General features: G+C 44.6%; 1 protein-coding gene across 9 annotated transcripts in view; it reads left to right on the top strand.

The window, feature by feature from the left end:
- The first annotated feature begins 528 nt into the window (after window positions 1–528).
- RIOX2 (ribosomal oxygenase 2) overlaps window positions 529–23,851 on the top strand; it is a 48,005-nt gene continuing 24,682 nt past the window's right edge. For 5 of the 9 annotated variants that reach the window (XR_011565938.1, XM_070786826.1, XM_019967285.2 and 2 more), the window contains exons 1-3: window positions 7,409–7,877; window positions 20,562–20,681; window positions 21,779–21,907. Coding sequence is in view for 8 of the 9 variants with exons in the window: in XM_070786826.1 (XP_070642927.1) it covers window positions 7,446–7,877; window positions 20,562–20,681; window positions 21,779–21,907 (681 nt within the window). In the remaining variant the exon portion in view is untranslated. The other 4 variants (XM_019967058.2, XM_019967207.2, XM_019967134.2 and 1 more) reach the window with 4 other exon arrangements.

Here is a 23,851-nt window from a genome sequence, read left to right as displayed (position 1 = left end):
ATCCTCTGCCCACTGGTTCCAGGCCTCCCCGCCCAAAAGTCCCGATGAGTCAAAAGGAGAGTGTTCGGCCGTAGTTACTCAAATCATTCCTTTTGGTTCTTTGCTTTTACAGCCGGTCTCAAGAATTTCCAGTATCCTTTTTAAATCATTATTCTCTCTCCGGGAGCAACATGGTACAAATTACAGTTGACTTAGTACAAAGCAACACAGCGTAGCAGAGCGCCCCAAAGAAAGCGATGGAGAACCTGCACCACTAACTAGCTCCTTAAACTTAGGCAGCTCACTTCCCTCTTCCCGGCCTCAAGTTTCTCCATTCATTAAAGGAACAGGGTTGTACTAGATCACGTTCCCCCAAATCCTGAGCCTAATCCCTCACCAATTCAAGAAAAGCCCTCATTTATTTCCTTTAATAGCAAAAAAATAAATCTATGGGGATGAACTCCAAACACCCCTCCGCACCTAGACACTAGGAGTGGCCCCTACCTCCGTCGGTTAGCCAGCCGGGAGGCCGGCTCAGAGCAGGAGGGGTCGCTCCGAGCATGCGCGCGCCGCGCCGCGCCGCCCCCGGCTGGCGTAGCCGGCCGTTACGCTGGAGGCCGCGCGCAAGTGGCTTGAATCCGGTGAGTGCTTCCGTCCCGGCCTGGCGTCCGCCTCTAGGCTGTCTGGGGTGGTGCTCATTCTCCCGACGCCCAAGCGCGAGTGTGGGTGGAGCAAGAGCCGGGTAGGGGGGAACCACAGGACTCGGGCCGGGAGCTTCGGTGCACCCCGGCCCCGGCCGGAGAGCGCTGGTGGTCGCTGGGCCCGGGGCGCGGATACTGCGCACGCCGGTTTGGCGCCGCTCAGATCGGGGTTAGGGTCTGGAGTGGCCTAGGCACTGAGAGAAGCCACGTGCTCGGCCGGTGGTCTTGAGACTGGACAAGCACACGAAAGTTCGCAGGTTTCGCAGCGAGTGTGATGCCCGCTCTCGCACTCGTGGCCGGCGGTCTGGGAGCGCGGGCACCACGTGGGCTGTGCTCCCTGGCGGGCCTAAGAGCCCCGGGCTTTACCGCAGGGAAACGTGAAGTTCGGGCAGAGACAGCTGCCTTTTTCTCGCCCCACCCTGACTTTATAAATGACACTTTACCCTCCAGTCGTTCTTTGCTCACTGAATATTTCTAAAATGGCTCCCCGACTGCTGTCGGGTCATGTATCAGGTTAATGAGATCAGGTTGGTGGTTCATGTGTTTTCTGGAAGTGTTGGCTTGGCTTTCGCTGTCTCCAGTGCGTGCCTGCGTGAGTAGTCAGTCATGTCCGACTTTCCGACTCCATTTGCTGTATCCGCCAGGCTCCTCTGCCCATGGATTCTCCAGCCAAGAATACTGGAGTGGGTAGCCATTCCCTTCTCCAGAGGATCTTCCCAACCCAGGGATGGAACCTGGATCTTCTGTATTAGCAGTTAGATTCTTTACTGCTGCACCATCTGGGAAGCCTCCTTGACTACTCCAAAAATCAGCTGTAAATTTGGCGCCAGGCGTTTGATTTCACTGGGCTTATCTTTAAGTGGAAAAACCTGATTTTTCAAGCTTCTTCCACCATCGCTCGGATAGTTTTGGTTCTCAGCCCTCATCCATTGTAAAAGTCATGATTACTAAAATATATTAACGAGGTTCAATCCATTATTTCTAAGATAGAACTGAAAAGATAAGTGCCAATCCCTGCTTTAGGTCAATAGGAGAACCGCTTTTCCCTGTCTTGATAAACATCCCCCAAGAGAAATCTTTTAGGTCGGCCTAGGAAGCAACAGTTAGAACTGGACATGGAACAATAGACTGGTTCCAAAGAGGAAAAGGAGTACGTCAAGGCTGGATATTGTCACCCTGCTTATTTAACTTATATGCAGAGTACGTCATGAGAAGCTCTGGGCTGGAAGAAGCATAAGCTGGAACCAAGATTGCCGGGAGAAATATCAATAACCTCAGATATGCAGATGATACCACCCTTATGGCAGAAAGTGAAGAGGAACTAAACAGCCTCTTGATGAAAGTGAAAGAGGAGAGTGAAAAGGTTGGCTTAAAGCTCAACATTCAGAAAACTAAGATCATGGCATCTAGTCCCATCACTTCATGGGAAATAGATGGGGAAACAATGTCAGACTTTTTTTGGGGGGGGCTCCAAAATCACTGAAGGTGGTGAGTGCAGCCGTGAAATTAAAAGATGCTCACTCCTTGGAAGGAAAGTTTTGACCAACGTAGATAGCATATTGAAAAGCAGAGATGTTACTTTGCTAACAAAGGTCTGTCTAGTCAAGGCTATGGTTTTTCCAGTGGTCATGTATGGATGTGAGAGTTGGACTGTGAAGAAAGCTGAGCGCTGAAGAATTGTGGTGTTGGAGAAGACTCTTGAGAGTCCCTTGGACTGCAAGGAGATCCAACCAGTCCATTCTGAAGGAGATCAGCCCTGGGATTTCTTTGGAAGGAATGATGCTAAAGCTGAAACTTCAGTACTTTGGCCACCTCATGCGAAGAGTTGACTCATTGGAAAAGACTCTGATGCTGGGAGGGATTGGGGGCAGGAAGAAAAGGGGATGACAGAGGATGAGATGGTTGGATGGCATCACTGACTCTATGGATGTGAGTTTGAGTGAACTCCGGGAGTTGGTGATGGACAGGGAGGCCTGGCATACTGCAATTCATGGGGTCGCAAAGAGTTAGACACGATTGAGCGACTGAACTCACTGACTGAGGCAACCTTGTTGGAGAAGGCAATGGCATCCCACTCCAGTACTCTTGCCTGGAAAATCCCATGGACGGAGGAGCCTGGTGGGCTGCAGTCCATGGGGCCGCTAAGAGTCAGACACGACTGAGTAACTTCACTTTCATACATTGGAGAAGGAAATGGCAACCCACTCCAGTGTTCTTGCCTGTAGAATCCCAGGGACGGGGGAGCCTGGTGGGCTGCCATCTATGAGGTCGCACAGCAGGCAACCATGTTACAGGTGATGATGTATCATTTCTGTCAGCTTATTTGAGTATAATTAACCGAGCTTGAGTTTGCCTAGATCTTCTATGTTAGTGGATCTAAAATTACTGCAGATAACTTTTTTTTAAAAACTTTTGTTTTGACTGAGTTACTGCAGGTTTCTGGGCCTTGGCTCCCAGAAATGCTAAATAGGCTTGATAAGGGGCCCATAAATTTGCTTACTAACGAGCTTTCCTGGTGAAACACAGCTCTGGAGATTAAAAGACACACCTCCTTCTGGTTGGTGTTGGCTAAGGTGCCTTTCAGGTCTGAAAAGACTGGACCACCCAAGTTTGGGCTGCCATCATAAGAATAACCCCACTGAACAAACCATCTGTTTTCCCCCAACTCTGTTTTATGTAAGGCTTTTGAGATTTTTTTCCCTCCAAAATTGCATCCAAAAGGTGAAAAAGAAATGCACTCAGCAAGTGTTTGAGGACCCTCCTATGTGTCCTGCTCTGTACTAGCTCTGGGAATGTGCAGATAGGTGTCCTGCCTTAAGACTTCTGGTCAGTGACTATTACCATAGAAAAGAACGTTAGGGCACTTAAAAATATTAAGATTTTGTTTGTGTTTTCTGGCTGTAGAATGGGTATCAATATTGATTTTCTTGTGGAGTTTAATCCTTCAAATTGTTTAGATTAATGGCTGTGTTTCATCTGTGGGCAGTTAGTAAAATAGGAACCTTGAATCTTTTCTTTTGATTTAATATTTTTACACTTTAATGCTATGCTGCTGCTAAGTCGCTTCAGTTGTGTCCAACCCTTTGCGTCCCCATGGAGTGTAGCCCACTCGGCTCCTCTGTCCACGGGATTCTCCTGGCAAGAATACTGGAGTAGGTTGTCATTACCCCCCCAAGGGATCTTCACAACCCAGGGATCGAACCTGCATCTCTTGCAGGTTTCTTGCATTGGCAGGTGGGTTCTTTACCACTAGCGCCACCTGGAAAGCTTCTTTAATGCTATAGTCAACTCAAATTGGAAACAGATGCTTTTTAAAAGCTGGCTTTTTTTTCTCTTGTAGCTCTATAAAAATATTTACTCTTAACTTCTGATTGGGTGGTCTGTGAGGTTTAGAGGCAGACTTGTGTTGGCTGTATTCTTACAAAGTATTTTCTTGTTTAGTTCCTATATTTCTTTCAAGACACACAGCATTTTTTTCTTTTTAACTTTTTGTTTCTGAAATTGTGATAGAGCTTACTATTTTTGTGTGTTTAATGTGGTGGAGTATGTCATCTGTTCTCCTCTCGACCTCCCACAAGCTGTTAAAAAGAATGGTTGTCTTACAATATGGGTAATGTGAGAATCAGAAATAGTAAGTTTGCCTAGTAACCTCTAAGCTAGGTTCCAATTAACTGAGCCTCAAATCATTTCAATATGAACACAGAGAAACAATAAATGATGTAAGTTTTGGCAGTAAAAGTAGTGAAATTCATATTCTGACAAAAGCATTTGTTATGCACTGTTGGGATTTATTTGTTACTGATTGTGGACGGGAAAAATGCTTCAAGTGATCTTATTTTTTGGCTGAAGTATTCTGCACACTTTGTTTCACCACACTTTTTAGTGAATATGCTTACACTGTGTTTGTATATTGTGCTTAAAAAACACAAACCTTTTGTTTACATCTTCCTGCTGCTTGCAGTCCTTAAGTAAAGTTTAAAGTGACCAGTTGTGAGGGATAAGAAATGTGTGGCTGAATATGAAATTGCTTTTTCATTACTGAGTACCTTTAATGACGCAGACCTTCTGAGGCAGCCTAACAGTTTTTAACAGTTAAATGTGAGCAGTATGTCAGGGGTCCCTGAACCATCCCCTGGGCCAGTGGTTTGCTAGGACTCACAGCTAATTTTTTACAGCAGATGGAGACCAAGCGCTTCCCTGATGCGGCAGCTGGTTGTCACAGCACCTGTGAAGTGCTGCCAACCAGGGAAGCTCATTCGACGTTCAGTGTCCAGGGCTTTTACTGGGGGCTCATCACGTAGATACCTCTGCCTGGCGTATAACTGCATATAATCACATTGTTTGTCCAAAGAGCGAAGTCACAGTGAGTCCCTCTTTTCACTTAGTGGTGTTAGGAACACTTCTGAAATCTAAGTTCCCAGCCCAGACATCTGCACATACTGACTTTCAAGGGATTGTGCATACGTGCATGCTCCGTCACGTCCGACTCTTTGGAACCCCATGGACTGCAGCCTGCTAGGTTCCTCTGTCCACGGAATTTTCTAAGCAAGAATACTGGAGTGGGTTGCCATTTCCTCCTCCAGGAATCTTCCCAACCCAGGGATTGGACCTGGGTCTCCCACACTGCAGGTGTATTCTTTACCACTGAGCCACCAGGGAAGTCCTCAAGGGATAGAAGGTTAACTCTTTTTTGCACAAGCGGTGCTCTTCACTGAGTCTGCTTTCATTTGTCCTTGTATTTCTACCTCACTTCTGGGCTCCAAGTAGTAGCAGTACTTTGTCTTATCAAAGCTTTGATTCTTCAATTGAGAAAGCAAACTGGTCTGTTTAACTTAAAAGGAATAGGAAACATTTTCAGCAAATGTATCTTCTCAGTGATATATCTGAAGCCCACCACCAGGTAAAAAAGCTTAACCCCTTACTCTTCCATGCAAGCTTTTAGTATCATTTGTATTGTAAACACTTGGTCCTGTGTTTCCTATCAAAACCACTTGATCTTTTGAAGGAACTGTTTGTGGGCATAAAATTTAGAAGCTAAAATGAGGCCACTAGTGAGTTTTACATAGTAGTGCCTCCTTATCCATGGCTGATAATGTTTTAAGGTCCCCAGAAGATGCCTGAAACCATGGATGGCAATGAAGTCTGTATGAACTGTGCATTTCCCCTATTCACAGATAGCTATAATAAATTTTAATATATGAATTAGACACGGTAAGAGAATATCCGAATTGCCAGCATCATTACTTGGGCATTATCATTATCAAGTAAAATGAGGGTCATGTGAGCACAAGCATGATACTGAAACAGTCGATCTGATCAGCAGGACGGCTGCTAAGTGACTAATGGGCTCATACACTAGACAAAGGGATTAATTCTAAGTTTATTTTCTAGATTTATTCTGAATTTATCAATTATAAATTTGTAGGTTATTGTTGCAATGTGTAACATGTTGTTCGGGTATGTACTTCCCAGACCAGACCATTAATTCTTCTCAGTGCACAGTGTACCTGAAGTATGGCTTAGTTATCATGACAGAAGAGCAGAACATTCTTGATAGCCCAACAACATAGGAAAGCATAACATTTATAAATTACCAGTCTTTGGGAAAAACTTTTTTTTTTTTTACAAGCACAGTGCTTCTTAATCTTTTTTGGGGATGGGGGCTTCTTTAAGAATCTGGTAACAGCAGTGGACCCTCTCCCCTAGAAATAAATGTACTTTAAAATAGAATTTTGCTGTTTCAGGGAACTCCTGTAATTGAAGTATTATTCTGAAATCCAGATGAAGGGCCCCTGCATGTAAATGTGACAGCAGTTATGGCTTGGTCTCACAGTTCTGAAAGACCTTTGGCAATACTAGGAAGGTCGATCCTCTTGCTACTCAAGTGTGGTCTGTGACCCAGCAGCAGCATCGTTACCTGTGGGCTTGTGCGCACCTGGAAGCTGGAGGGTGGAGGGCTGCATTAGATATTAATGATGTTGCCATTTTAGTATGCCTTTTGCTATTTTAGTTAAAAAGTTATAGCTTTTTAAAAGCCTTGGGATATGACTGTCTTAGCCTTCACTTTCAGTGTCTAATTGTTTATTTTTTAATGGGATGTTTCTGATAAAGTGGCAGTTTTCAGGAATAAGCTGAGGTTTGGAGTGAGGCAGTCCAGGTGCTTGAGGCAGCCTCGGGAGCGGACAGGGTCTGGTCTAGCCACCAGGTGGCACCACTGGCCCGGGGGGCCCCCAGGAAGCAGCCGGGGTGGGGCTGTGGCAAGGAGCAGCTGGCTGTGGGTGGCTCTGGATTGAGCCAAGTGTTTATTACGCAGTTGCATCTAATTAGATTTGGGACCTGCTGCTGATTAAAGCCAAATTTTAAGATTTTGACTTTGCTGTGTCAATGGCCACAGGCTAAAACCGTGACTAGAAACTGCTGAGATAGTTGAATCATTTAACTTGGGATAATTATACCTCTAATAAATAATGAATTCCATGACTTAGCGCTTGTGTACAAGGAAACAGGCTTCCCTTTCTGTGACTATGTGCTCTGCATGGTGTCTGAGGCGGAATCACACCCTGGAAGACATGGTGTTGCCTTCAGGTTGTGTGTTAACCCTGGAGGAAGTGGCCTTGACTTAGGAAGAGTGCACACGAAGGGCCTGGTAGTCGCGCAGGTCGCGTGTACGTGGTCCTCTGACACTGGCCCCGGGAAACCTAAACTCATGGGTCTTGTTCTTCTGGCAGGTTTGCATGTCCTCACTGCCTTGTCTTGAAGACAGCGATGCCAAAGAAAGCAAGGCCTGCAGGGGATGGGAAGGAGCAAGGGCCTGCTCCTAAGCAGGTGAAGGTGGAGGCAGCCTGTGGACCTTCTTCCCCTTTGAACTTCGACAGCCCCAGTGGCCTCTTTGAAAGTTTCATCTCGCCCATCAAGACAGAGACGTTTTTCAAGGAATTCTGGGAGCAGAAACCCCTCCTCATCCAGAGAGATGACCCTGCGTTGGCCACGTACTACCAGTCCCTGTTTAGGCTCTCTGACCTGAAGAGTCTGTGCAGCTGGGGTATATACTATGGGAGAGACGTGAACGTCTGCCGCTGTGTCCACGGGAAGAAGAAGGTTTTAAATAAAGATGGCAGAGTGCACTTTCTTCAGCTGAGACAAGATTTTGATCAGAAAAGGGCCACAATTCAGTTTCACCAACCTCAGAGATTTAAGGTAACAGGCTCTCTTGGGCAGAATTTTCCTGTGTATTAAAGTACTAACATTTGGCCACGGATCAGCTCAGGGATAAATCCGTTTTGGTGATGATTAGTCTCCTGCCAGTTTCAGAAGGGCCAACACCTGTTTGGTCTTCAAATGCATTCCAACTTCAGTGATTTTTTTTTTTTTTTTAATGTTCCCTTTTGTTTGAACTGTTAGAATCTGCAACAGAGTGGACATGGTTCGGTGTCATTGAGCTGCAAAAAGTAAATTACATTGCAGGTTTATAAAGTTTGTTAAAGTGACATTACATCTCCAGGAGTATTTCTGTGGGCTGGTTTTTGTTTTGATCCATGGTGGACATTTTTCTCTGAATTGTTTCTTCACTGTAACGTAAGGCATGATGGCATCAAGGTGATCATTTTATTCTTGAACTTGCCTCCCTCTGCTGCCCACATCTCCTTAGCAGAGGCTTCCGAGCAGTGACCAGACCGTGTACTAGACGCACATTTATGGAAGAGACTTCACCCTTGTTGACAACCCACCAGGCTGGCTCTGAGAGTAGGTTCTGGAACTGCGGGGGTGGGTGGAGGCAGTCGTAGGTGGAGGGTAGCTTGGATTTCACAACTGACTAATCTTTTATTCATTCTACCTCAGTGATTGACATTTGAGAAATAATCTGCTGCTTCTGTGCCCAGTTTCTGCGTTTATAAAGCGTAGATTTAGGACGAGCTAATCTCTCTTAGTTGTTGTTCAGTCGCTAAGTCGTGTCTGACTCTTTGCGACCCCATGGACTGCAGCACTCCAGGCTTGCCTGTCCTTCACTATCTCCTGGAGTTTGCTCAAACTCATGTCTGTTGAGTCAGTGATGCCATCCAACCTTCTCATCTTCTGTTACCCCCTCTCCTCCTGCCTTCAGTCTTTCCCAGCATCAGGCTCTTTTCTAATGAGTCAGCTCTTCACATCAGATGGCCCAACGTATTGGAGCTTCAGCTTCAGCATCAGTCCTTCCAGTGGATATTCAGGGTTGATTTACTTTAGGATTGACTGGGTTGATCTCCTTGCAGTCCAAGGGACTCTCAACAGTCTTCTCCAGCACCATAATTTGAAAGCATCTCTTAGATGTTTGAGATGTTTACAGGACAGGTGTCCAACAACTGAAGGCTCTTTCTGAGTTTTAGGAAAAAAGTCTTATCCCTGTCCAGTGCCGGGGACCAGCCCCGGCTGATCCAGGGAATTCGAAGCGGGGACGGCGTCGGCGAAGATCAGGAAACAATTGCTTAATTAAACGTTAATTAAGGATATAAAGAGTAATAGAATGAGGATAGCTCAGTAGGAAAATTCAGTGTAGAAAAGAGGCTGAATAATTCAGCCAGAAGGTAAGAGAAAGAACGACATGGTGAGACCAAGTTTCGGTGAACAAGGCCCGCACTTTATTTTCCAAAGTAGTTTTTATACCTTAAGTTATGCATAGAGGATAATGGGGGAAGGGGTAGAGTCCTGCAGTAAGCCAGGCTTTCTTCCTGCAAACTTATCATATGCAAAAGTTTAGGTGATTTGCATCATCTTCTGGCCCGGAGGCCTTTTTCTCTAAAGGTGATTATTCTCAAGTCAGGCGCCAGCCTCCAAAAAGCATTAGATAAAGTTGCATTCCTACAGAGCAAAGGTGTGGTGGGCTATAACAAGAAAAAGAATTAACTCAAGGGTCCCAGGTTACAAACATTAAAGCTACTATTTACACCAATTATATTAATCAATACACTGCCAGGGACACAGCAGGTAAGGGATATGGAGACTTAGCAGCAAACATTGGCCCAACAAGTGAAAATCCCTTCACCAATACAATTTCTAATCAATCTTTTGACTGCTCAAAGGAATCTGTATTTAGACAGTTTAGAACATCTCATGCCTCTCACAGTTTGGAGGCTCTGAGCAATCACATGTGGCCGGAAAAACCTATTCAGGCAGGCTAGAGGACTTCCAAGGGAGTTTGTAGGTTGAAACACTGTCACACCCAGGAATTATTAACTGGAGCTATAAGCTAACTCTTTTTTCAGAGAGGTAGTGGGGGACAGCCCCCCATAAAGTCAGAAGTGTAGGTGAAAGCACAAAGCAGAAAGTAGGCAGACTCTGGTTTTGGGGGTAGATTGCTCGAGAATTTCCAGGGGGACTCCTGAAGCTCGATCCCGCCTTTGCGTATGCCGAGCCTCCTTCCTCATGACCTTTGTCATGGGCGGAGTTCCTCACGCTGGCTACCGGCAGTGATAGAATTCCAGTTGAGCTATTCCAGATCCTGAAAAGTGCTGCACTCAATATGCAATATGCACTCAATATGCAATATGCCGGCTCCCGGCATCTCCCCCTTTTTTATTTCTTAAAACAGCCAGATGCAGCTCAGTCGCGAGCTTTTGAATGTTCTGCCGAAGAATCCTGACAATACAAGGAAGAATGATTATGAGAAGCACAACTAGAACTAAAGATATTAGACAGAATGTTTTTTCCAGAAGTAAAGTTAGAGAAGGTGTGAAATAAGTCATTAGCTGCTCCAGCGGTGGTAAAATCCAGTCGACAGTGTTCCAGGGTCTGTATTTGATTATGAAATTTCCCTAAGTCCAGGCCAATGTCAGAGCTGTTCCAAACACCTGAGATATGATTTTTGATTTTTTCCCATTCATAATCTGTCTCGTTTACCTTTAAAGATGTCACGCATATCCACCGGTAATCAGCGTGGCAAGACAGAGCCATTTTCACTTTTAAAGGCTGTAACTCAGTCCCAATATGCATTATTGCCTCTTTTAAGGCGTCTACTCTCATCTCTAATTTCCTATCTATAGCTTCCTGTGTTGCTAGAGTTAAAGAAACATTTTTAGACATGGTATCAACATATTGGGCAGTATGCACTTGTTGAGTCAATGATATTGCTGCCGCAGTAACAGAAGTAATTGCTGCTATTAAAGCTGATATTCCTAAAATAAGTAAAGCCCACAAATTGTCGTGATCACATTAAATCTTGTAGTTGTTGTAACACAGCAAGACTATAGTTAACATATCAATAAGTGGTTACATCATAAGATAAGGTGGACGTTGTAACACTACAAAGGAGCAAACATTATATTGAGGGTTTAAACAAGATGAGAGCATGCATTGTTCACAAGTCACTACATTGGGTCCACCAGTGAAAGTCACATGTACATTAAGTTTTCCAGAATCATTGGTAAAGAGAAAAACATAAGGAGAGGGTAGACAAGCCAAAACAGAATAAGTAGAATTATTTTTCTGGTTGGAGTTCGCGCTGCAGCAGCCCCATCGGTCGTGCCAGGATCTCAATGTTTATCTTGCCTCCCCTTCTGGCGGGCTTCTCTTTTGTGATCGAAGCAATGGGGGAACTGGATGTCTGGGGGTCTGCAACATGGCGAATCAACCTGTCTTGGATCTAAATTGGAGAATCTGCATCCTGTGGAAAAATACAAGCACATCCTCGACCGCTAGTTAATAATGGGTCAGGACCCTTCCATTGTCCTGAGAGGAGGTCCTTCCATTTGACTAATGGTTTTGCATTTAATTGCTCCAGGCACCAATGACGAAGCATTGCAGTAGTCCAGCCAGATCAGTATTTAGAATATTTATTATGAAAAGAGCAAATATTTATTACGAAAAGAGCATGTTGCAAGATTTGATGGGGACAGCTATACTTAAACTCCCCTTCTTTTAGTTTTTGAATTTGGATTTTTAATGTTTGATGTGCTCTTTCAACAATGGCCTGTCCCTGGGGATTATAAGGGATGCCTGTATTATGTTTAATTTGAAACTTTATACAAAATTCCTGAAAAGACTTAGAAGTATAAGCAGGAGCATTGTCAGTTTTCAAAGCTTTTGGTAGGCCCAAATAGAAAAACAAGTAAAGAGATGTTGTATTACATCTTTAATTGCTTCCCCTGTATGAGCAGTTGCAATAATAACATGAGAAAAGGTGTCTACAGTTAAAGAACAAAGGACAGTTTTCCAAATGAAGAGACATGAGTTACATCCATTTGCCAGAGTACGTTAGGTTTGAGACCGCGAGGATTAACTCCCATAGGTAGACTATTATAAACAGTGGGGCAATATAAGCAAGAATGCACAATCTCTCGAGCAGTCTCTCTGGGAATTTGGAATCGATATCTTAAAGCAGTAGCATTTTGATGATGAAGTGAGTGAGAGGCTCTGGCCTCCTCAATCACAGTAGCCACTGTATTTCTGGTTAACAAGTCAGCCAAATCATTAAAGGCATTTAAAGGGCCGGGCAATCCGGAATGAGCCCGAATGTGTCCAATGAAAAATATTTTATTTCTTTTCCAAATTTGTTGCTGTAATTTAGTTAACAAATGAAATATGGTAGTTTTATTTTCAGGCAAAACCGCAGTTTCAATGTGTGGAAACAACCTGACAATATACTGAGAATCAGAATAAAGGTTAAATTCCTCATCTGCAAACATAGCAAAAGCCTCTATGACTGCTGTTATTTCAGCTCTTTGAGCTGAAGTTTCCTGTGTTTTTAAAACCTTTTGGTGATTTTTAGTAACTATGGAGGCTTTACCGTTTGCTGACCCGTCAGTAAAAACTATCTGAGCATTTGGAATAGGAGATTGTTTACATCTGACAGAAAAAATAACTGGATGTCTGGATATAAAATTCAGCAAAACATGTGAGGGTAAATGACGCAAAATTTTGACCAAAATAGTTTTCTATAGCAATCTGCCAATTTTTATCAAACATTACTTTTACTTTGTAAAAGACTTGCAGTTGATCCTTATTGAGTGAAATTATTATATTTGCTACTTCTTTTCTAAAAAGTTCCACACTTTTTTTTTCCTCCTTTTATAATTAATTGTGCCACCAAGCGGGAATAAGATAAAACTATATTTCTTGGGGTCACTGGTAGATGGAACCAATAGGCCTTTTTGTCACAATCACCCTGTAGGTGTGTTTTATGGCAAGAATAATTTAATCTCATCTTTTGTTAATATTAATCCTAATTAACTGATCATTTAAAGTCTCATCTACTTTAACAAGAGCCGACTCTGTCTCATTAGTCAACTTTTTCTTAGAACTGGAATTAGGATCGCTTTTTAAGCAATCAAACAAAGGCTTTAAATCTGCAGTAGTCAGTTTTAAATGTGGGCGTATCCAATTAATGTCCCTTAATAATTTTTGGAAATCATTTAAAGTTAGTAAACAATCTCTCCGCAGCTTCAAAGGGGCATTATCAGTTTTTTAAAACTTTTGGCCGACCTAAATATGAGAAGCAAGTAAAGAGGTGTTGCACAACATGTTTATAAGCTTCTCCAGTTATCGTTTTGTGAACTAAATCTGGTCTATAGCCTTTTAGATGACAAGCAACCATCTAATATTTGCTTGAATACTTCCAGCAACGGGGAACTCACTGCTCTTCAAGGTTTTAAACTCTCCCTCACCTTTTTCTCAACTCTCCCTCACCTTTTTCTCTACAGCATTCCCAACCCGCATATCACTTTCTCTAATCTCAACTCATTTTCAGTAGTATGTGTTGGCCAGGAGCTGGGTCAGTCTTTCCCAGCAATGTTAAGAGATGTCTGTTCCTGTGTCTAATAGCCCTGACATTTTATTTTCTTGAATTAAAAGATCTTTTAAAGGCCTTGGAGCTGTAATTTCCTGCACCCAAAAAGCTAGATAACTAAATCTAAATGCTCTGTGGCTCTTAGCTTGAGAAGTCAAGGTTTTCTTGTCTGATAATAAGGTAAAAGCAAAAACTGTGTTATTCTTTGACCTTTATTAATTTGCACAGTTTTGGTAGGCGGCGAGATCAAAACTATAATTTCTCCAATATAATCAGAATCTACCACACCATATACCACCGAAATTTCTTGAAAAGAAAGCGAGCTACACCCTAGCACAAGTCCTACAATGCCCTCAGGCAGGGGGCCAGCCACTCCCATTGGAATCGGAGCAACCGCAAGTCAGGGGTTAAAATTGTTGCTAAATCCCCTTACCGGGTCCGCTTTTTTCTTAGCCTGGGTGAGACCCCCCCTGAGGGGGTTTTCTCCAAAGAGCGTGCTCTGCATATTGTGCACGCAGTCTGTTTTAAAATCTCCACTGTTCAAAAAACTTTTTATCTTCCTCAGGCTTAGGCAACACTTTGAGAGGCTTTGGGGGCAAAGTGGGGAACTCTTGGGCCCTGGAAGGCGCAAACGGAGGCGGCAGCAATGGCCTTAAATCAGAAAGTGGTGGATAAGTTTTTTTTTTTTTTTTTTTTTTTTTTTTTTTTTTTTTTTTTTTTTTTTTAAGGTTTGTGCAGTGGGGGTGGGGGGGAGGGGGAGCTCGCCAGGACACCTGGTCACAGCGTCTCTTACAGTCTCTCTCTCTCTTCCTGCTTTTCTCACTTTTCTCTCCCCCTTCCTTTTTCGCTACCCTTCTCTTTCCTTCGTTTCTTTCCCTTTACCCTCTTCTCTTCCCTAATCTTTTTTTTTTTTTCTTTCTCCCTATCTTTTTCTCTGTTATCTCCTTTTTAACTTCCTTTCTCTATCTTGCTGCGTTTCCTGATTCCTTCCTTCTCCGTTCCTCTCTCCTTTTCACTCTTTAGCTTTTTCTCTATCTTTAGATCTTTCTCTATTTTCTTTCCTTTTTTCTTTTTCACTTTTTTTGGTTTGTTTGTTTGTTTTTCTTTTTTTTTTGCTTGGGTGAGGCCCCCCTGAGGGGGTTTTCTGCAAGGAGCAGGCTCTGTATATTGTGTATTTTTTTTTTAAAAAAGCTCCTTTGTTTGAAAGAAATCTTTTGTATCTTTTTCAGCCTTATGCAATGCTCTGGGAGACTTTGGATGTAAACTGGGGAATTTTTAGGCCCTGGGAGGTGCAAGCGGAGGTGGAGTAGTCGCCTTAAATCAGAAATTGTTGGATAATTTTTAAAGGTTTGTGTAGAGGGGGAGGGAGCTCTCCAGGGCGCCCGGCCGCAGCGTCCTGTAAGCCCTCTCCTTCCTCCGGAGGTAGAGCACAGTCTCCCTCCTTTTCTTCGTCAATGGCAGAAAATATGATCTGCGCAGAAGGTGGAGACCCACTACCATCCACCGCTATAGCCTCTCCCATAGACTATCCCACAGCCTCATGACGAGGGTCCAGAACATTTTTAATCATATTTATAGGATAAGCTTTTAGTTGTTTTTTACCTTCACCCAAGTATCTAAATTAACAGTAGCCTCTTTAACAGTTTCAAGATTACTTGTATAAAGAGTTGCCATTCTTAGTTTCAGTGTTACCCATGTCAGAAAATTAAGTATAATAGAAGATAAAGCTTTTAGCTTTTAAAAGATCAGGCTTTTCTTTGGCCTTTTAACTCTAGAAACCGGGTTTTCTCTCAAACCCCTTTGACACTTTCAATAAAAACCGGGCTTTCTCTCAAACCCCTTTAACACTTCCCACCACTACTCGCCCTGTCTGTTCTACAGGGGGGTCCGCGGCACCCTGGGTGGGGGCCTATCCGTCCCGTAAATTCAACACTTTCTCAACACTTTTTCAATTCAACACTTTCTCAACACTTTTTCTGAGGTACCTACCTTCGAATCAGCCTGTTCGGGCGCCACTTGCCGGGGACCAGCCCCGGCTGATCCAGGGAATTCGAAGCGGGGACGGCGTCGGCGAAGATCAGGAAACAATTGCTTAATTAAACGTTAATTAAGGATATAAAGAGTAATAGAATGAGGATAGCTCAGTAGGAAAATTCAGTGTAGAAAAGAGGCTGAATAATTCAGCCAGAAGGTAAGAGAAAGAACGACATGGTGAGACCAAGTTTCGGTGAACAAGGCCCGCACTTTATTTTCCAAAGTAGTTTTTATACCTTAAGTTATGCATAGAGGATAATGGGGGAAGGGGTAGAGTCCTGCAGTAAGCCAGGCTTTCTTCCTGCAAACTTATCATATGCAAAAGTTTAGGTGATTTGCATCATCTTCTGGCCCGGAGGCCTTTTTCTCTAAAGGTGATTATTCTCAAGTCAGGCGCCAGCCTCCAAAAAGCATTAGATAAAGTTGCATTCCTACAGAGCAAAGGTGTGGTGGGCTATAACAAGAAAAAGAATTAACTCAAGGGTCCCAGGTTACAAACATTAAAGCTACTATTTACACCAATTATATTAATCAATACACTGCCAGGGACACAGCAGGTAAGGGATATGGAGACTTAGCAGCAAACATTGGCCCAACAAGTGAAAATCCCTTCACCAATACAATTTCTAATCAATCTTTTGACTGCTCAAAGGAATCTGTATTTAGACAGTTTAGAACATCTCATGCCTCTCACAGTTTGGAGGCTCTGAGCAATCACATGTGGCCGGAAAAACCTATTCAGGCAGGCTAGAGGACTTCCAAGGGAGTTTGTAGGTTGAAACACTGTCACACCCAGGAATTATTAACTGGAGCTATAAGCTAACTCTTTTTTCAGAGAGGTAGTGGGGGACAGCCCCCCATAAAGTCAGAAGTGTAGGTGAAAGCACAAAGCAGAAAGTAGGCAGACTCTGGTTTTGGGGGTAGATTGCTCGAGAATTTCCAGGGGGACTCCTGAAGCTCGATCCCGCCTTTGCGTATGCCGAGCCTCCTTCCTCATGACCTTTGTCATGGGCGGAGTTCCTCACGCTGGCTACCGGCAGTGATAGAATTCCAGTTGAGCTATTCCAGATCCTGAAAAGTGCTGCACTCAATATGCAATATGCACTCAATATGCAATATGCCGGCTCCCGGCAGTCCAGAAATCCCCCTCTGTGACCCTTGGCTGAGTCAGAATGCCAGCTTCGAGGAGGAGGAGAGCAGTGTGTCAGGTTCCACACTGAGGATGGCTGCTGGCTGCGAGGTGGCGCCTAGGGCTCTGTCATCAGAGTTCTAGTAATGCTTGTCATTATAGATCTTGAGTTGCCCTATTAGATCCATTCGGCCTCCCTCATCTGTGAATGCCCTTCCCTTGTCTGTAGGATTTTGTACTATTTGTACTCTGGATAAAGTCCAAGTACTCTTAGACTTTACGGTACAGGTCCTCATTCCAGATAGTTCATCTTGGACAATCATGAGCAGTTGAAATATCCCTGGGGTGCCACCCTTTTGGGCATCCTACCTGAAAGGAATTTATAAATCACTTGCAGACCAAGTCATGATTTGCATTCAGAAAATCTGTACATTGTGGTACTTCCCTCTGAGCTAGTCCTTGACTCTTTGCTTGGCTAGAAGTAGCACTTAAAAAAAAAAAAAAGTAGTTTTTAGACACTGAAGAACTATGAATAGAAAAGATCAATGATGCTGATTACATGTAATTTGTTCACAGACTAGCAGAAAATTATTGTTTGGCACATATGTGGTGTCCTCTGCGGCTATCATTTCTGCTTAAGTGCGGCACACTTCTCTTCCCCAGTTTCAAGTGGCCAGGACTGTTTCCTTTGCCCTGTTGACTCAGCTCTTTAAGTCACATTCATTAAAGCAGGAAGGATGAGCTTTCCCAGTTTCGGCTCAGCCCCCAGGCTAGGCTAGGAGGCATCCTGGTTATTTGTGGGTTTGTTTTTGTTCTTTTAATTATTTATTTTTGGCCCTCTGGTTCTTTGTGGCTCTGCAGGCTTTTCTCTAGCTGCAGTGAATGGCGGCTTCTCTTTGTTGCAGTGCAAGGGCTTCTCCTTGCGGTGGCTTCTTTTGTAGAGCTTGGGTTCTAGGGCACATGGGCTTCAGGAGTTGTGGTTCCAGGCCCAGAGCACAGGCTCAGTAGTTGTGGTGCACAAGCATAGTTGCTCTGCAGCACGTGGAACCTTCCTGGATCAGGGATGGAACCCACGTCTCCTGCATTGGCAGGCAGATTCTTCACCACTGAGCCACCAGGGAAGCCCCGTTTGTGGGGTTTTTTTTTTTTCCCTCTGACCTTCCACCACCAGAACTTGAGAAACCTATAAGCTTCTGGAGTTCACTCTCTACACAGGAAGCTGGGTTCTGAGTATTGTATTGTGAGCAGATTTAGTGTTGTGTGTATTTACTAATGGGCATACTGATACCAGGATCGAGAAGTCTAGAGGCAGTTCCTCATTGTCTGGGTTGAAGGACTCGGAGTCAGCACTTTCTTGGTCACATCACAGAATGGGCACAGCTTATTAGCCTAGTTCGTCTGGAAATGAGTGAGGAGGTAACCAGGGAGTGGTAGGCTGTTCCCCACCCGCTTTGGGTAATCTGTGTATCAGGAGTCCAGATGACTTAACCACATATTTACACATGTTCACTTTTGAATCTTCCAACACACATTTGAAATAACTGAGGCGATCACTGTGGCCTCCACTTTACATGAAAGAAATGAGTTCACATTTGTGACTTACATAGCTACGAGGGAAGGGCTTCTAACTTCAGAATTAAAACATTTTCTGAACCATGTATCTAAAGGTCCTCCCTGAAATGTAGCTGGGCTTTGGGCATGTTTGTTTTCACCTTTCTTTAGGTGTTACTGTGGGCTTCTGGTCTTGGCCATTGCATTCAGCTGATTCTGCAGGAAGGTCAGTACAGAGGAGAGGGCCTCCCCACCCGCCTCCGCCCCCTTCGCTTTTCCATTGTTCTGGGGTCCTCCTTGGCAGCTCCAGACACAGCTGGGGGACAGGAGTCCAAGGAGACAGGTTTCAGGAGCCTTGTTTGTGCCTAAGTCAGTGCTGTGGAGCTGTGACACTTGTACACTGTTGTGCAATTGAAGTGGATTTGAGCTAGTTTTATGCTGTTTCTCAGAGTCTTAGAGTGGGAGTCCTCCTTTCACGGATGAAGAAGTTGAAGTCTAGCTTGTAGCTACAACCTGAACTCAGACGGTTTGACTCCAGATCTCTTCCTAGTGGGCCACACTTGGCAGATTGAGAATCTAAAAGTGAAATGAAAAACTTGCGCAAATGATAGGGTTTTCTGTAACCTTTAAGAAGAAGGAGACATGTGCTTCTTAATTATAGACCCAGAAACTTCAGTGGGAGCCATAAGATCACCCATATGGTCCTCAGGCCATCAGCGATAGACACAGAGAGACAGACAGTTACTGTACAAATGTAATTACACATCCTGCTGGCTGCTCCCAGGTGTACATTAGATTGCTTGGGAGATCTGCGAACTCTTTGGAGCTATTCAGGTGCCATTGAATTATTATTCTTGTGTTAAATAGAAACCTTGAGCTCTGTATGTAGAGTAGCTCAATGGCTTATATGGAAATGTCTCCCAAAGCTTGTTTAATGCTGACCCAATTCTTTCCCACTTGGTATTTTAAATTCTGTAGTTTTTTTTTTTTTTTTTCATTCCAGTGGGTAAGATTGACTTCTAAGCCATGATCATCGTTTACTCAGCAAATCCTTTCAATATCTTCTGTGTGCCAGGCACTGCGTGTATGGATGCTTAAAAGTTGGGCTTCTGCAGTGTTCTTTGCAAGTGATTTTTCTTTACGGTAGAGGCATGGTTATGGGGCTGCATGAATGTGAATCCTGGATCCATCATTGACAGGCCTCCTTCCTTGTCGGTGTGGGGCACCCACAGGGTGATGGTACCCACCCCGTGAGAGGGTTGCCGGGAGGGCTGTGTAACTAAAGTAGGTGAAGCCTGGCACACAGAAAGTGCCGATACCCATGTGGCCCAATTCTGCCTCTCTTCCCCTCACCTGCCTTGGGACAATCAGGTTTCCTTCTCTCGCAGGAGTACGTGGCTCCTCTCTAGGTCCCTCAGTCCGACGAAGGTCCTGAAGAGCTAGTGAGTGAGTGAGAGAGGGGAGTGTTCCTCGACCCCCGTCCCCCGCTCGCTGCCTGTACCCTCTTCCCAGTTTGTTATTTCTGCTCCCTTTGCTTTAAGGACCCTTTTGTCAGGCAGTTCCCAGACCCTTGCCCTTCATCTTGCCTGAACTTCAGACTTAGCCAGCCGGCACACGGGGGTCTTAGCAGCTCATACGTAACATTTCTAATGTACAGCTTTTCTTTTTTCCCCCGAAAACTCATTCTGTAGCAGATCTTTCCCACTTGAGTGGTGCTGGGAACTAGCTAACCGCCTTAGTCAAAACCCCCAGGGTATTTGTCGCTTATCCTCCCCACTCAAGGCGTGCTGGCAGGGGTGCCTGCCAAGCACATCCTGACTTTTACTCTTCTCCGTCGCCCTCTCCCTCACTCTGATCATCCCCATCTGCACTTCTGCATTTGTTGCTTCCCTGCTGCTGTCTCTTGATTTCCCACAGTCCAGTCTCCTCCACCCGTAGCCAGACTGACCTTTTGTAAATGATTATGGGGTCGTGTCATTGTCTGGCTTGAAATCCTTCGTGGCTCCCTGTTACCTCCTCCTGTCCATACTCGGGACAGAAGTTCCCTGAGGGTAGAGGTGCCGGTTCGGTCACTGCTGAATTCCCAGCATCTGGGCTTCCAGGTGGCACTAGCGGTAAAGAACCCACCTGCCCGTGCAGGAGACGTAAGAGAGAAGGGTTTGATCTCTGGGTGAGGAAGATCCTCTGGAGGAGGGCATGGCAACCCACTCCAGTATTCGTACCTGGAAAATCCCATGGACAGAGGAGCCTGGCGGGCTCATCCATAGGGTCACAAAGAGCCAGACATGACTGAAGTGACTTAGCACAGAGCATAATAGCTGTGCAATAAAGACTTGCTACGCGAATAAGAACAGATTCCTTACTTCTGGTGTATTTTTCTCTCCTTCTGTCTCCACTGTTGTTTCTTAAGGATGAGCTCTGGAGGATCCAGGAAAAGCTAGAGTGCTACTTCGGCTCCTTGGTTGGCTCCAATGTGTACATCACCCCGGCCGGAGCCCAGGGCCTGCCGCCCCACTACGATGATGTCGAGGTGAGAGGCGGGATCTGCCCAGCTGCAGGGGGAGGGAGTGGCCGCCAGCCCAGGAAGGTGGGGTTGTCGGAATTGAGCTGTCGGTCAGGTCGGGGCCCACTCTTCCTGTGTGGGCTCCGGAGAGCTTGACCTCCCTCACCAGGATGTTGGAGAAAATTAACCCCACTGAACTGGTTTCCTGCTCCTTTGGAAAGGGGAAAGATTGTTTATTTACTAATACAAAGAGCTGCACATTCCTCCAAAACATGTATTGATTGAATTTTCTACAGAGAAGTGTGATTGGATTTTTTTTTCTTTAATTTCACAGTTTAATAAGGTGAGGTCACAAGTATTCCATACATCTGCTTTTATTTTGTCCTTTTTCTGTAGCTGCCAAAAATATATGCTTTCTTCCATTTGTGGAAGTCTTGGGGCAGCTTAAATGAAGGTCATGGTTTCGCATAAGCGCTGGCGCCTTGACGAATGTTGATTTCACTCTCATGTGGCTGCCAAAAAAAGTTAACTCTTGGGCTTAGGTATGTCGTAGTTTTATTTTTGTACTGATACATTCTGTGAACACAGAGATAGTAGGAAATAAAAACCTCTTTTTTTCCTCTTGAGAGCAATTTGATATCAATACATTCTCCAAAAGTTTTTTTTTTTTTTCCTTTAATATTTCTAACAGCACTTTAAAATATCTTTGGTTGAATGAAGAATAATAACTTGACATTTTCCTATGTGCCAGGGATTATCTTCAGGGTTTTGGACACTCAGTAATATCTGAAGCATGGCTTTTCCCTCAGAGATCATGGGCTTCCCACTGTCTGATGGAAGATTTAGAGGAATGAATAGTGAGATAGATAGTGGGATATAAAGAACTCAGTGAGGCTTTTAGGGAAGTGAAAAGAATGACCAGCCTTCCAGTGTCAGAATTTACAGTCACCTGTTTTTAAAAAGTGAATGTCAGTGGTGGCAGCTTTTAAGTGTGGAGCGAGATGTATCTGTGACCCTTTATTTTTATTTTTTTATATCAAAGTTGTGATTCGTTTAAGCCCTGGGAGGGCCAGCACCCAGTGAGGAGGCTCTCTGACACTCTTGGGGTCCTGTGCTCCCTGTAGGTGTTCATCCTGCAGCTGGAGGGAGAGAAGCACTGGCGCCTGTACCAGCCGACGGTGCCTCTGGCGCGGGAGTACAGCGTGGAGGCCGAGGACAGGATCGGGAGGCCCACACACGAGTTCACACTCAAGGTACGGGCCTGCCAGTGTGCGCGCCGAGTGTGGTTTGAGGTTTGCGCTTGTGTAATGGTCCCCCGAGAATGTGTCCAGGAGTTTGGGGACAGGTGGCTCCCATTCCAGGTGGCCCCTCTGGGGGGCCTCAGAGGGAGACCTGGTCTTTTGTACTTGGAGATGTGAGCTGAGGAAACGTCTCCATATGCTCTCTGAGTCCAAAAGGAATGAATTATGAATACGGTAACCACTGACTTTTCTGGAGTAAAAGTCATGAAAGGCATGGCCTTGGGCCGCTTCACCAGATCTAAGGCAATGGTCACTGCTGGGTGGTAGGTTGCTTGAGGAAAACACGGTCAGGGACCTCTGTTTTGCTTGCTGGTAAAATTTGGGCGCCCCCTTTGCCTACTGACTGCAGTAGGCCCTCTGCACCCCCTTTCTTCTGCATGTAGTTGGTCAGAAGAGTCACCATGAAGGCTCTTTGAGGGGACCTTCCCCAGAAAACCAGGCAGCCCGGGCATGTGCTGGTTCGCTGGCATCTTGCTGCTGAGAAAGTGAGTCCTTCAGCAGTTAGCTGGGTGGGATCACAGCCAGTCCCCAGCACATCAGGTTGTTGAGAACAAAGTCTAGGATAAGAATAGCTGTGTAATTCAGTTTTACACCTTTTCCTATAAAACTTAATTTCAACAAAATTTAATTTCCTTCAGTGGTAATAAGATAATAGTTAATCTAAATCATTCCAAAGATTTTAACCAAACTGATGGACTTGCATATGGTTGTTTTTGTATTTCTTACATCTTGAAATTACACTTGGTATCTAATTTTTTTTCTTTTTAAATTATTTATTTTTGGCTGCACTGCATCTTCATTACTTTGTGCTAGCTTTGTCTAGTTCCAGCGAGTAGGGGCTGCTCTCTCGTTGCAGTGCATGGGCTTCTCATTGCAGTGGCTTCTCTTGTTGCAGAGTTTGGGTTCCAGGTGCGCAGCTTCAGTGGCTGGAGCACGTGAGCTCGGTCGTTGTGGTGCATGGGCTTTAGTTCGCTTGCAGAATGTGGGATTGATAACACCTTGAGCTTCAGCCTGGCATTTTGCATGAAGTACTCTGCATATGTGTTAAATAAGCAGAGTGACAGTATATATAGCCTTGACACAGGGGTTGAAACCGTGTCCCCTGCATTGGCAGGCAAGTTCTTAACCATTTTGCCACCAGGGAATCCCCTCTGATTCTTACTCAGTGCCTTGTGGCTTCCTGATATTAAAATCTGCCTGCATGCCATAACTGGGAAAAACTCCCTGTTTATGATGTTGTTGTTCAGTCGGTCAGTCTTGTCTGATTCTTTGCGACTCTATGAACTACAGCATACCAGGCTTCCCTGTCCTTCACTCTCTCTTGAGTTTGCTCACACTCATGTCCATTAAGTCCATGTTGCCATCCAACCATCTCATCCTCTCATGCTCTGTCGTCCCCTTCTCCTCTGTCTTCTATCTTTCCTAGCATTAGGGTTTTTTTCCTAGTGAGTCAGCTGTTCACATCAGGTGGCCAAAGTATTGGAGCTTCAGCATCAGTACTTCTAATGAATGTTCAGGGTTGATCTCCTTTAGGATTGACTGGTTGGATCTGCTTGGAGTCCAAGGGACTCTGAAGAGTCCTCTCCAGCACCACAGTTCAAAAGCAGTTCTTCAGTGCTCAGCCTTCTTTATGCTCCAAATCTCATATCCGTACAAGACTATTGGAAAAACCATAGCTTTGAATATATGAACCTTTGTTGGCAAAGTGATGTTTCTCCTTTTTAATACACTGTCTAGGTTGGTCATAGCTTTTCTTCTAAGGAGTAAGCATCTTGTAATTTCATGGCTGCAATCACCATCCACAGTGATTTTGGAGCCCAAGAAAATAAAGTCTGTCACTGTTTCCATTGTTTCCCCATCTATTTGCCATGAAGTGATGGTATCGGATGCCATGAT

The sequence above is a fragment of the Bos indicus genome, chromosome 1 (assembly GCF_029378745.1).
Source record: "Bos indicus isolate NIAB-ARS_2022 breed Sahiwal x Tharparkar chromosome 1, NIAB-ARS_B.indTharparkar_mat_pri_1.0, whole genome shotgun sequence".
In the NCBI taxonomy this organism is placed as follows: domain Eukaryota; kingdom Metazoa; phylum Chordata; class Mammalia; order Artiodactyla; family Bovidae; genus Bos; species Bos indicus.
This window is presented reverse-complemented; position numbering and strand designations above follow the sequence as displayed.